Genomic DNA, 14,235 nt, shown 5'->3' on the forward strand with positions numbered 1-14,235 from the left:
GTCTTGCATTATCATTAAAACAAATAGTGCAGAGATTCTTTGCACAGAGCCTTTACCTAATAGCCAGATAATTCATAAGAAGGAGAAAAATGTATTGTATTTTAATTTTGGTCTTCCTAAACTCTAGATTTTACAGTTGCAAATTGAGTTTACACAGCAATGCTATTCATGTTATTTTCCTCTTTACGTAAACCAGGTAAATGGTGAACTTTAATTGATTGTGATAATAAGCTGGTCAGTACTTCACACCAATTTTATACTATTGGGAATGCCACTGTTCTGTTGGTTTTTTTTAGGGTTTTTGTTAAATTAACATGACTACTTACATTTACACAGTTCTCCAGTAAATCCATTTTGACATTCTCCTAGACATTGACCAGAAATCTTGTCACAACTTACATCACCCATACAATTTCCACATTCTAATGAACAATTCTGACCAAACCAACCATCCATACAAACTGTAATATATTATATAATGGTTATGAAGCAATTGTATTCTTTATTGCATTGATGAGGATCAAACTTTTTTCTATATATAAATACTGGACTTTCTGAGATAAAAGTATATTTGACTACCTTATCACTCAACTAATCTAATGTAATATGAATAGGATGGTAAGAATTTTTATTTTTTTATTTAATAAAAACAATATTTTTAAGTTAACAGCTTAAACAGAAAATAAGTCTAACTATGACCTAAAGTTAAGTGACTTCTGTCAGACAGCAGACAGGCATTTGCTATTATCCAAATACATATAAAATGAAAATAAAAGATTGAAATTGATAGAAAATGTTCAAAAAGAATTCTTATATCTATACAATTTATACAGGAGCATTCTGATTATAATAATAATAATAAATTCTTTATTTAAAGAGGGTAAACTCAGTTAGTTACAATAAACTAATCTTCCCTGAGGCCCTCACATACAAATTACAATACAATCAAAACAGATATTTACACATAGTTAATTTACAGTCATGTAGTTCAATGTATTGTTATTAACATAAGATATAATGCTGTTTAAGAAGTATACATGTAGTCAAAAAAATCAAATGAAAATAAAAATATACATTACAAATGCATTGTCATGATTGTAGCAAACATTTCTTATCAGGATTGTGTTAGGTACTTCTTGATACTTTGCTTAAAAGTAAAAGTGTTTTGAGCCTTATGCATTTTGTGTGGTAGTCCATTCCATAATACTGATCCAGAATAAGCAAAGGATTTCTTAAATAGTTCAGCTTTTGGCTTAGGAACTATCAGATTACCTTGAGTGACACCTCTTAAGGAGTAAGGATTATTATCTGATTTCAGTTTAAACTTTTGAACCAGGTACATTGGTGCTTCCATACGCATACATTTATATAGAAGTAAATATTTGTGGTAATTTATTCTATTGTCAACTGTCATCCACCCAAGTTTTTTAAATAAGGGGGCTGAGGGGGATAAAGGATCTGCATCTAGAATTAATCTTGCTGCTCTTTTTTTTTATCATCCCAAACTTCATCATCAACAATAATTATTCAGGGAATGAAATTTAATTTTTGGTGTTTTAATGCCACTTTTAAGCACTGAATTAAGAATATTTTGTTGCGGCCAGTTTTTATTGGTGGTGGAAGCCAGAGTGCCCAGAGAAAACCACCAACCTTCGATAGGAAAACTGACAATCCAAGGCAATTAAGATTGGAGTCAAGTGCACCCTCACTAGGCAGGTTCGAACTTACAACTTCAGTGTTGACTGGCTAGTGATTACAGTAGTAACTACCTAGACCACTCGGCCACCGAGGCCCCTTTATATAGACTTGGAGATAAGTTTCATAATTTCATAACCGCTCAAAGATTATTTTTTTTATAACTATTTTAAGATAGATCACATTTTCTGAAAGTGTTTGTTCTAACTATTGAATGCAGCTAACGAAACTAAAACAAAAGCTTTATTCTGATTGGTTGAAATTCCTAATGAGCCTTTAAAAAGTGAAACTTTTAATCTATTTTTAGTAATTCCCATGCAATCTGTTTTTATAATAAAATCATTTAATGAATTAACAAATCACATCCTTTGAGTTACAGGCTATTTAAACAATATGCTATAATGTGTTTGTCTTTGATGAGTGTATCACATTTACCATAAGCATTTTTGGATAAGCTTATTTTACACAGGCATACATTAATTTGGCATAAAAAGGTATAATATATATACATACTTTGGGAACAATCAGCATTCATCCACCCAGGTTCACATCCATCTAAACATACACCATCTGCATGATGACATGGACTTTGATCCTTACATTTACCACACTGTTTTAAACATCCTTTGCCAAACCAGCTTGCATTGCACTCTGAAAAATATTTTTTAAGCATTCTGTCGTAAATTGTTAACAAACATCTTCAATATAGATTTATCGATTTTATGGAAACCTAAGAACACCAGATTAAAAGTGAATGTTTGAATATTAAAAAAAACTAACCCCATGCTCATGCCTCTATCACAAGTCAAGGACCTTTTCATTGTTTGTTTTTATTTCGATACTGTATATTAGTCCTTTACCAAATTCAGTGTTGATAACACATTTGTAATAGAAACTGTAAGTTTCATTCCCAACACTTTTAATCTTATTAGTCGAGAGCCTGAATTATTGAATGGACACTTGTCTTCTGCTGGAGACCATATGTTAATGGCCTTGTTGACTTTTTTTTTGTATGTGTTGATTGAAAGTTGAGTATTAATGACAATTACTGTAAAAAGTACTTTTATTCGTGGGGTACCAATTTTCGTGGTTTTCGTGGATGACTTTATCCACGAATTTAAGTGTCCAACGAAACGAAACAACCATTGTCCAAATCAAGACATGGAAAGATCCCCATCGGTAGGTTTGACTACTGATATGATCTAGAGGATATATTGAATTACGCCAGATTTGAGAATACTTTATTAGCAGTCACAGAATTACAACCGTATGCAGGATATACCCATTTAATATTTAATAAGTAACCCAAACTGTACAACTATTGATCTTTTAATTGCCATAAAAAATATTTTTGATCAATGAAATTCATATTTTCGTTATTGATATGCTAGTATGATAAAGTGTTCATTTCATATCCTTATAGTTCTCGTACATATGGGAAATAATAATTTCACGCTGGGCTTGATTTTGATAAGAATAACCTCACAAATCAAGATACGTTTATAGCATTTGTTTATGTTACTGTTTCTTTTAGGTGACATGTTTGAGGCCTAATTAACACCTGTGATGGTCTTTAATCTGTTGATCACTTTATCTTGGGTTAATTAGTGTTATCACTACCATTTACACGGGTAAATGTTTACTTTGCAATTTCCTTCGATCCAGACTATTTGTAACCTCTCTTTCCAAAGGCTTTATTTTTTCATTTTTATTTAGAAAACAAAAATCCACGAATTTAAAAACCCACGAATATGTAAATTTTGCTCAAACCACGAAAATTGATACCCTGGAATTAAAGTACTTTCACAGTAGTCAACTAATAATCATACTGCTGTTAAAGTTATCCTCCACAATATTGGTTTTCATTGTTTAGCGATAACTTTGTTCTTTGAGAACATTGATGCCAATGGTAGTCTTTGTTAAATTTCCATTTCTATATATGTGGGGCATTAAGAGTTTGACCTAAGGCCATATCTATCATTAACGAATGACTATTAATTGATGACTGTCTTAGATTTTAAGTTGCAGCACAACACATGTTCTTTAACTCTGTTTTATTCCATTTTTGTACATTTGTACAAGTAGAAAAACTGCAAATAAATGTGGAAGTGAAAACTTGCATTACAATGTATACACTAGTAACTGCAACTAGTCTATTTATACTGGTACCTGAATCTTCTTATATGTATTCACTGGTAACCATAACCAGTCTATTTATACTGGTACCTTAATCTTCTTCTATGTTAATATTACTTACTGTGGACACACATAGTTCCATTATAACCATCTTTACAGCCTTCAGGACATTGACCAGTAAATATATCACAATCTAGATCGTCATAACACTCCCCACAACTCAAGGCACAGTTTTCTCCATATTCTTTGCTAGAACAATCTGTAAAACAATTGTGTCATTTCATTTTATAGCATATATTGAAAGATGGTTATTTTCTTAACATCCAGTGGTAATTATCAATTTTTTCAAAAGCATACTTAAATTAGCATTAGAAAAAAAGAACAATAACCATGGAATGAAAAATTGGAAAAGCAGCTTATTGTTATGAAACAAATAAACAATCAATCTTAAAACTATCAAAAGCCTGTTATTTAGAAATTTTTGCAATTTAAACTGGTATTAACTTGAGTTTATATAACTTAACACAGACAAATTATTTCCATTTTTTTTTATAATTTAAAATCCTCTTTTGATAGAAAAGTCACATTATGACATTAAATACTATGGATTCATTTATTTTCAGGGATATTTATTTTCAGGTATATCAATTTTCGTGGATTGCTGAATATTTGATATTGTGGTTTTGCCAATCTCTGTATACAAAGCTTATTGAAAATATGTTATTCCTTAAATATTTGAATTCGTGGTTCTCCTTTATCCATGAAACCCACAAAAATTGATATCCAACAAATAATAATGAATTCACAATAGCTGTACAACATATCTGAGACCATTTTCCTGTATGGCAAAGATCTTAGAATAACCTTCATTTTAAAAAGTTCTTTTGCCTATGATTTTAGGAAAACTTTCTCCCGGAGGCAATGGTCATCAGGGTTGGCAAAAACCCGGGTTTTATGAGTATTGCCCAGCCCAGTGGGAAATACTGGGAAAACCCGGGTTTTACTGGGTTTTAGTGGGTAATACTGGGTAATTCAAAATACTGGTCTGAATTTTTACAGAATTCAGTGATCAAACACAAATGTTATACATTTAAGATATTTATAACCTGTTTTATTTGTCTAGATTGGTAAAACTGTAAATATAAAACAAACAAAAAAACTTTTTTCAAATAAATATAACTCCTTTTAAGAATTAACAAATGAAATACATGTAAGAAAAATTACATTTAAATAATGTATATGTACTGCCACTAATTAATTAGTAATTTTTCAGATTAGAATGCAGTTTGTTTATGTAACAATAATCAGCCCTTACAATTCTATGAGTGTTAATGGCATGACCCCTTATGTTGTTTATTTAGCAATATAAATGTATAACAATTATAATTAACAATCCACTCAAACAATGCAATAATTATTTTTTTTCTTCAAAGTTTGGATTTTTGAAACATTGCTTGGTAATTTACAAGCTAGCTAGGTATCCTTAAATGTGCAAAACTTGTATTCTGTCTACATAGAAGAGAATGAAATTGAATTTTTCATTTTTCTGGAAATGACTGTCAATGGTTATCTATATAAAAGTAAATATTATTAATTCGTATATTTTAACAAATTTGATTCGTTTAGGGATAGTCACATGTTAAACTATATTTTCGAAAGAGAGAGAACGGCGGATAGCAAAAAGCATATTGACCTGCAAAAAGCATATTGCACGGTTATTTTTAGAATATCTAAAAACCGATATACTTTGTGACGTCATGTAATGAATTTCAGGATATTGTTTTGAAACAAATGATATCTGTGATCGATTATTTGACGAAAAAAAATCTTCAAATACATAAGATGTCCAAAACAAAAGTAAATGAAATAACAACTAATATGTTGTTAATGTCAAGGAGACAATGTTATATCTATAAAGTTCCAACAAACCTAAATAACGATTTTGATACAAAAATGGTCGGAAATTAATAATATAACAAATATAGCCTTTGTATGAGGTCAATACAGGATATATCGACCCAAAGAAGTATATCGACCTCGAACTTCGTCCTCAGTCAATATACTTCTTTCAGGTCAATATATCCTTGTATCGACCACATACAAAGGCTATATTTGTATAATATTTAGCTGTTATACTATGAAACTACACCAAGTCTTTACTATTTTGTGTTAAAATAAGCTTAAAAAATCATATTGCCCAGTAATGCCCAGTATCACCCATTTCTGGGAGTATTGCCCAGCCCTTGGAATTCCCAGGCGGGTAATACTTTGCCAACCCTGATGGTCATGTGACTGTACTTACTAGTATAACAAAGGTCTCCTTTCCAGCCAACATTGCATCCATTCAGACACTGCCCTGTCTCATGATCACACAAATCATCCTTACATTCCCCACATGTCGCTTTACAGCCAGGTCCATATTTACCATCGTCACATTCTGTAAATTACAAATGGGTAAAAACATTTAAAACAGTTATATCATTGTATCTGCAAAAAGAATATGTAGCGTCTGGAAACTGGAAAGTTCAAACTAAATTTTAAAAATTATCAATGCATAGATTAGTTAAACCTTGTTTTTAAAAAAATCCTAAGTTTTGAATCATTTTAAGGTTAGTTAACAATGAAAATAACTATACCAATGTATCATAATTTAACTACAATAACATTATGACAATAGGTAAGAATAAATTGAATATCTTTCATGGATGAGTTTACTAAAATAATACTAAACATTTTTGTAAGATATGCAAAACGTTCCATCAAGTGTATGTAATACAAATAAGTTGAATGAAAAACAATGTTCTGTTTTAGTAATGTAATCAATTTTGTGTATTTTTGGTTGTGTTTCCCCCCCCCCCCCCCCCCCACCCCCCCCCCCCCCCCCCCCCCACCCCCCTTTAACCATATAGTTATTTTTCGAAATTACTTTTCTGACATGCTGGTCCAATCCATCCATCATAGCATTGGTCACATTTGCCAGTTTGTTTGTCACATGGGTCCAGATTCTGACAGTGGCATTCATCTACACAATTAGGGCCAAATCTCCCATCAGGACATTCTAAAAAATATATATATATTCAACTTTATAGGCTCAAAAGATGGAATACAAGGATGAAAATAAGATGAATCTTATTATTATGATATTGATCACAAATTAAAGGAGTAAGTTCGGTAAGGGCCATATTTGGCCCCGATTTTCAAGTTCAATGTCTGAGGATAAAGCATGTTTTAATATGATGAAAAGACATGTGAGGATGTTAAATAGAAATGTTTTATCCGTAACTTGGCATGAAAAAGCTATTTACCAAATTATTTTCAAATTAAATCAATATCTTCAAGCATGACGTAAAGAAGTGTGGAAAAACTTATATGCCAGACAGACAGACATTTAGACAGAAGCAGGACTAAATCAACTACAAACATTGAGTGGTTGTTGCTTGCTAGACATTTTATAAGTCCAGTGGCAAATGAAAATGTGGAAAAAGTATTTTAAAAGAATCTAGAATTTACATCAAGTCTTACCTCCTTCTGATAAATAACACTTTTCCTCCTTCAATGTGTTAATATTCGTAAAACACCATGGCGATGTTTTGTTTTTAGCAGGAATATTTGGATTACGACAAACAGCTCCAGGTATAGATTTGTCAGCAAACTGGCCGCCTGTATAGTTGAAAAACTGCTTGAATATACTTGTAGTCCATGGCTTACATGGCTTTCCTGATTCTGTATTGTTCATAGTTCCAGTGTATAATTTACCAAGGGGATCATATATGAATGGATTAACTGAAAGAAAAGAGTAAATATGAACTAGGAACAGATTTTATTTACAAATTAAACAATTTTGAAATCATTATTAGCTTGAGATTACCTGAAACATCTGTTGTGACTGCTGATTAACTTTATGGTGGGAAACTTGTCGCAAATATGCTGCCAGGTAGATCTATATATAATTATTATTGTTCCTTGGTGACAACATATTATTGATAACAAATAATCTCATTGAGGAAATCATTAATAAAATAACAGATGAAAATGACAAATGCCGGTAGATTCAATGCAATGTGGACCATTTTACTTACATAATAGACAATGTGGACCATAGAATTTTGGATTACAACCATCTGGACAACTTCCGTCTGAAGGTTTACATGTTACATCGTTTTTACATCCACACTTGAACTGACATTTAAAGCCAAATTTCCCCTGGGGACAGATAGCATCTGAAATAAAAACAGATTAGGTTGCATATGTCACTTCAATTTTCACTATAATACAAAACCTATATTTCAATCTTTATTAATGAGGTCAATGTTTTGAATTGTGACAAATAAATGCTTAAAATGACTCAAATCCATAATATATTGTTGAATAGTTGTCTCTTAAGCATGTTAAGCAATCATCTCTTTACATTATAATGTACAGTAGTATTATAAAGCAAGTTGAAATATACTGTAAAATAAACATCAATAACATAAACATTGTCGTTTGAATGCAGTGACTACATGAAGTATAGACAGTATGCTTTTTATAAATGAATTTGTCAAGATTTATCAAAAGCATTATGACAATAAAATTTTATATATTATACATTTTAACTCTTAATCTTATGACAACAGAACTATATATCTTTCATGTCTATACATTAGTTGTATCTCATTATTTAATGTGACCACTAAACCATAAAATTAAAGCAAACTTATGGCTATTCATATTTTCAATGTCAGACTGTTCCAATAAAAAATAAATATTTTATTCTCTTTTTCTCATTTATTTAGAAATTTAAAAAAAATGTGTGTAATGGTGTAAAACAAATGTTGAAAATAACAAATTCAACAGATGTCAGTTACAAATCATTTAACATTCTCACAAATTTGTTTGACATTTGAGGTCGGTTCATACAAAATTACACATAATCACTTAACAGCAGTAAATGATGGGATATATAACCTTAAAATGTCATTCAGTCATTTCTCAAATCCAAGTGCTAAATGTATACATACATGTCTTTTTTTTATATTATATATATGTCATTCATGCATCAAAAATGGATGAAAAACAGAATGGTAGCTGTATCTTAATCCTTTTCTATTTAATTTTCCAATAAATATTTCATCCTTAACTGCACTAATTAGTGCTATACATACATAACTTTTATCTGCTCTTTGGTAGGGTTGTTGTCTCTTTGACATATTTCCCATTTCAATTCTCAATTTTGTTGTATAGATACAAATAAACTTTGACATTATTACATTCATAGTTTATCTCTAAATTATTTCCACTGAGACTTGTCATTTTTAGCAATGGTGTGAAGCCGGGTAAAGCAGTGAGAAGATGCAACTTTATTAAAATACAATATAACTTCAGTCCTAATGACAAAATAGAGCAAGAAAATTACAAAAAAAAAAATATTATTTTTTAACTTTTGTTATAAAATGATGATATATTTTGCCTGTTTTGTATTTGATGACCTACATGAAGATGAAAGATTGGTTCAATTAATTTCAATTGGAACTGACAATAGAGGTGTTATCTAAGATAATGATAATTTACAGAGCACTATAATTACCATAAAGGTCAGTGAAGAGGATGAATAAGTACTAATTCTATTTCGCTATTCTACCATCATGACAGGTTGATGGTCTACATTTCATACATTTTTGGGTAAATGATAAAACATTTCACCCTCTTGCTAGTCAGTCATTAATTTGAAAAATCATGACAAAAAAGGCTCAAGTAGAACAAAAATTGCAGACAAACAACTAAATGCGAACAGAATTCAGAGTGAAACAACCCAGTTTCCGTAACATTTAAGTTTATGTATACAAAATGTACATCTTCGTCACACACATATCAAAACTAAGTTCACAAAGTCTTATACCATATAAACATGTATTCAATATGAAAATCAAATGTATAATGTTTATAGAGTTTACAACAGTTGAACAGGTTAAATGTTGAAAAAAAATTCTGATCAACTTCATAATACAACATGTGATACTCAAATTATATATTTTTCTCTAATTCTTTGTCAATGTATCCCTATCTGCACCCATTGTATAAACAAATATAATCAATGTGTGTTTCAATTAATCTCAGTTCTTTATTGGTTAAAATCAGATTATGACGTTGAGTTGTCTTGCTTTCCTCTGAATTTCCTATTGTGACGGCATGAAAAAAGACGACCATGCCTGATGACATCACGTTGTAGGAACACATCTTTCTGCAGATCACTCGAAAAGGAAAAATTTTGCCTGCTTATTATTTGAAAATCATTAGAGAAACAGATTCCTCCACCAAATCTCGTATAAAACAATATTTAACCACTCTCAACAGTTTTATTAAATATTTAAAATGCTCAGCAAGCCTCACCCTTTAAATTTGAAAATTTAACTGTATCCAGTGGATAAATATCGCATCACTCTTGGTAGAATCTATATATATGTTGAACCAATACCTGATATTTAGGGTAAAATATAGTGGGTGGATACCTCAGGCTTCATGGGCTTTATTCCTAGCTGTCTTTCATTTTTTCGAGATTAATTAAATATTTAACAACATTAGAGACATCACCACACACAAATACATGTATCTGCAGATTTATCTACAATGTACATGTACATGTACATTTACAAGTTTCAATATTACACATGTATATTACAATAAAATTGAGAATGGAAATGGGGAATGTGTCAAAGAGACAACAACCCGACCAAATAAAACAAAAACAAAAAAAAACACAACAGCAAAAGGTCACCAACAGGTCTTCAATGTAGCGAGAAATTCCCGCACCTGGATGCATGGATGGCATCTTTAGGACAAGCAATAGTATAATAGTTAAATTGACTGAATAATTGTTGGTTGCTTGAAGTCATACATGTATCAAATGAGTGACTAGTGAAAAATATTGTTATCCAACTCTTGAACCAATGCATGTACATATCATAAACTTAGTCGTCTGTGCACGATTTTATCATTTTTTTACGTAAACATATTGTATAATTGTCATTTTTCCCCCCTCTATCTGTTATGATGAGAAAATATAGCAGCTAATCATATGTCGTGTTTTGAAGCTGTAGTAACTAGTTTACCGGCTGTCACCTAATAGTAAATAATCAACGAAGAAGCATGGGTATTGAGCATGTGTATAATATGTATAATCAAATAATAGTTTATTTAAATGACAGATCCATGCGTATTGCGATCACCAATTTTATGAGTAGGGTCACCCTGAGGTAAAAAAAAAAATGTACAAAAGATTTAAAATGAAAACTATCCATTTAGTAATAAAAAAAAAAACATATATGCATCCTTTTTTTTAATTTGAGGTTTCATGTGACTTTAATGTCCAGTGGAAAATATTTCATGCATGGTTAAGACCAAATAATTTCATAACCATAGGTCTGTCCTATAATAAAGGTCATTGGAATTGAAATGAAGCAATATGACCTTGTTAATTCCCATGTGGCTGTCACTATTTGGGTATAGTTAAAAAGAAAGTGAAGTGTAAATAAATTATTTATAAAACAGTAAGTGTATTTTTTTCTGTAAAATATATTTTGAAAAATACACAAATTGTTCAAAACTTCAAATTTGGAATCTAATTCACTAACAAAAAGATCTTCCCCTACTTAAACAGTTACAGGTACAAACAGGCCCGTAGCCAAGAATATTCAAAGGGAGGGGGGTATATGGACTCATGAACTTGACTTTAACAGTCACAATTTGAACAGAACGTTGACTTTAGCAGTGATTATTTGTTTTCAAGGGGGGTGTCGTCCAAACCCCCTGACTATGGGTATGACAAATGCAATTGACTTTGTGCTGTGGTCATTATATGGGGACAAAGTCTCCAATAACAGTAGAAAAATCAATAAAAAAAAAAAAAAAATTTAAATCGGGAAAATTTTCATTGTACTAATGAAGTCAAATTCGTTCAAACTTTTTTATTTCGTGTTTTAAACTCCTGCATCTGTGCAGAAAGCTACAATGTACTTTCTTTTCCAGTCTCGTTTGCATGAAATTTTGTGCAAAATATATATTTAACAGTCTAGTATAAGATAGGAAGGAAAGCAAGATCAATTTCATTTTTAATAATTCCTTGATATGAAAAACGTTACCTAACAGCTCATGATAGCGTTTATTTGTTTACATTGCATATGCCTTCATAACTTAAATAACATCACAACTAAAATCCCTTACAACAGAACCAAAATCGGAAACTTTACAGTATTTCCGTTTTGAAATTAAGATACATGAGATATGTTTGAATTAAAAAAAAAACATACAGACTTTGTCCCCTTTCACAGGTAATGCCTGCAACCTCATATGATCAAAATGCATGATCTTTCATCCTACACTGAGGGCTTGCTTCATGATACATGTACAATGCAGCATATATCTGTGACATACATGTATTAACAGATTAATGATGTTGACTTGTTTGTTGTCATTAATATTATAATGTAAAATTTAGTGTATAAAATTGATACTTTTTTACACAATACCTGGATGGTTTGAAACAGAAAGATTCTGATGGTGTGAATATCACCGAAACATTTTATTTCCCAAAGGACATAAGTATACAATTCATTTTATATCTTGTGCATATTTGTTATGAAACTGAAAGTGGTCTATTTGGAAAAAAAAACAATGACTCACTTGACTTTACCTTTTGTAAAAACTACCTCTTACACCAAAAGCTACCTAGTAAATACTATGCCAGGTGTCTAATATTATATTATTAACAAATCAATCAGCAAATGAAGTATTTTTACCTGATAAAACAAAAAATAAGCATAAAATCACAAGTAAAAGTTTCCCATCGCCGGCCATTGTTTTCAATAATAAAGGGGACATAACCCAAGTTTACCTATCCTAATCAGGTTACGCTAAGACTTGAACTCCGACCCGAAAAGACTTACATGTTCCCAGCTTAAATATTTTTATACTATTTTTTCATTTTATTACAGAAACCATGAAGTTCACAAAATGAAAGGTCTCATAGTTCAGAAACATTTTTTATAAATTTGACTTATCACTCTTGTTTTTTTTCAAGTCATATTTCTTAGCACGGCTCAGCCAGTTCAAATTATAAAAAAAACTTCAAATGATTTTTTTTTCTTCAATCCGGGCATTTGTAAAGTGAAACAGTAAAATAGTAGTGCAGTAATTCGCTTTGAGCAACCAGTATCATGGTTCAATTTTGTCAAAATCAGCTGAGCCCCGAAACATTAATTGTGAAATATTCACATCAGTAAGTGAATAATTCGACCTCATTGAATCTGTATTCATGTGCACCTCAATTTAATCTCTTAGCTAAAGATACCCGGGATAACGCATGAAATTTTTATAATCTTTTATAACATTGATAAATCATTGACATTGTTATAAATAAAATATAAAGATTCAATAAAGGCAAATCGGCCGGTTAACAAGAATTTGAGAGATAACGTGTTATGTATACACGTACCAATACAGATACAGAGCCAATCGGCGGCCCCTTTAATTAAAAGCAGAAATGATACACTTTTGATTTTAAATATATTTGAAATGAATTTAAGAAATTAAAAATATACGCGAAAAAAGATATTTCTTAATTTCGTGGTAAGTTTTCTTTTTCTTCGAGCTAAAAATGCCCATAATATAAATACAATTTTGAGTAGACACTCAGTTGTTGGGTGTAAACAGAAGCATTTATATTTACAGCAATTATTTTCCCGGGTAAGGCTTGAAAGTTTCTCTCTATTATTTAGATAAGAGTTATATAACAACTCAGAGTCAGTTGTCAGGCAAGACCATTCGTCACCAATGTCAGCCATTATCCAAAATGAAATTTAAAAGAAATGCATGATACGGAAGCGTATTAATTAGCGCCACACAACTTTGTTTTAATATTTCTTCCTATGTTTGCATTATAACGTTCAGTGGCAAATATTTCACGCATGTTTGGGACGATACAATGTGGCCGTATTTTCCCTTTCGAAAGAAAGACATTACTTTTTTGTTTTAAAATAAACACAAATTAAATTGTCTTTTGTTACATAATTTGTAATTTCTGCATTTTATAAGTATTCTAAAAATTTATACATTTTTTATTCAAAATTAATGTTCAAATGTTCATGAATGTAGAAAAAAACCATCATTTTTGCTGTATAATTATCAAATTAAAAAAAAATCACTATTTATGTTTTCATGAAAATTGGCACACATAATCTTCTCGCGTAATCAAACCAAACGGCATTTAAAAAAAGAGGGGTTCATGAAATCGTTTTTCAAGGTAAAAAACTTGAATTAGTCGAAACCAAATCTTTTCCCGATAACTATTATATATATAGTTTGACACGCATAGTTCAAGCGCTATTTATAGATTATCGTTGATCATCTCAACGAAATTGATTTTCTCGC

The 14,235-nt window shown here is 30.7% G+C and overlaps 1 protein-coding gene across 2 annotated transcripts in view; it reads right to left on the reverse strand.

Annotated features, from left to right (window-relative positions):
* The window catches only part of LOC134722120 (receptor-type tyrosine-protein phosphatase epsilon-like), a 35,189-nt gene extending 22,494 nt beyond the window's left edge, over window positions 1-12,695 (reverse strand). For both annotated transcript variants that reach the window (XM_063585674.1, XM_063585664.1), the window contains exons 1-8: window positions 12,606-12,695; window positions 7,911-8,051; window positions 7,354-7,614; window positions 6,758-6,889; window positions 6,134-6,268; window positions 3,953-4,090; window positions 2,209-2,346; window positions 327-461 (exon numbers count right to left, since the gene is read on the reverse strand). In XM_063585674.1, the coding sequence (XP_063441744.1) occupies window positions 327-461; window positions 2,209-2,346; window positions 3,953-4,090; window positions 6,134-6,268; window positions 6,758-6,889; window positions 7,354-7,614; window positions 7,911-8,051; window positions 12,606-12,687 (1,162 nt within the window). In that variant the 5' untranslated portion in view covers window positions 12,688-12,695. The remainder of the gene's footprint in view (window positions 1-326; window positions 462-2,208; window positions 2,347-3,952; window positions 4,091-6,133; window positions 6,269-6,757; window positions 6,890-7,353; window positions 7,615-7,910; window positions 8,052-12,605) is intronic.
* Between the last annotated feature and the right edge of the window lie 1,540 nt (window positions 12,696-14,235).

The sequence above is a fragment of the Mytilus trossulus genome, chromosome 1 (genome assembly GCF_036588685.1).
Source record: "Mytilus trossulus isolate FHL-02 chromosome 1, PNRI_Mtr1.1.1.hap1, whole genome shotgun sequence".
Lineage (NCBI taxonomy): Eukaryota > Metazoa > Mollusca > Bivalvia > Mytilida > Mytilidae > Mytilus > Mytilus trossulus.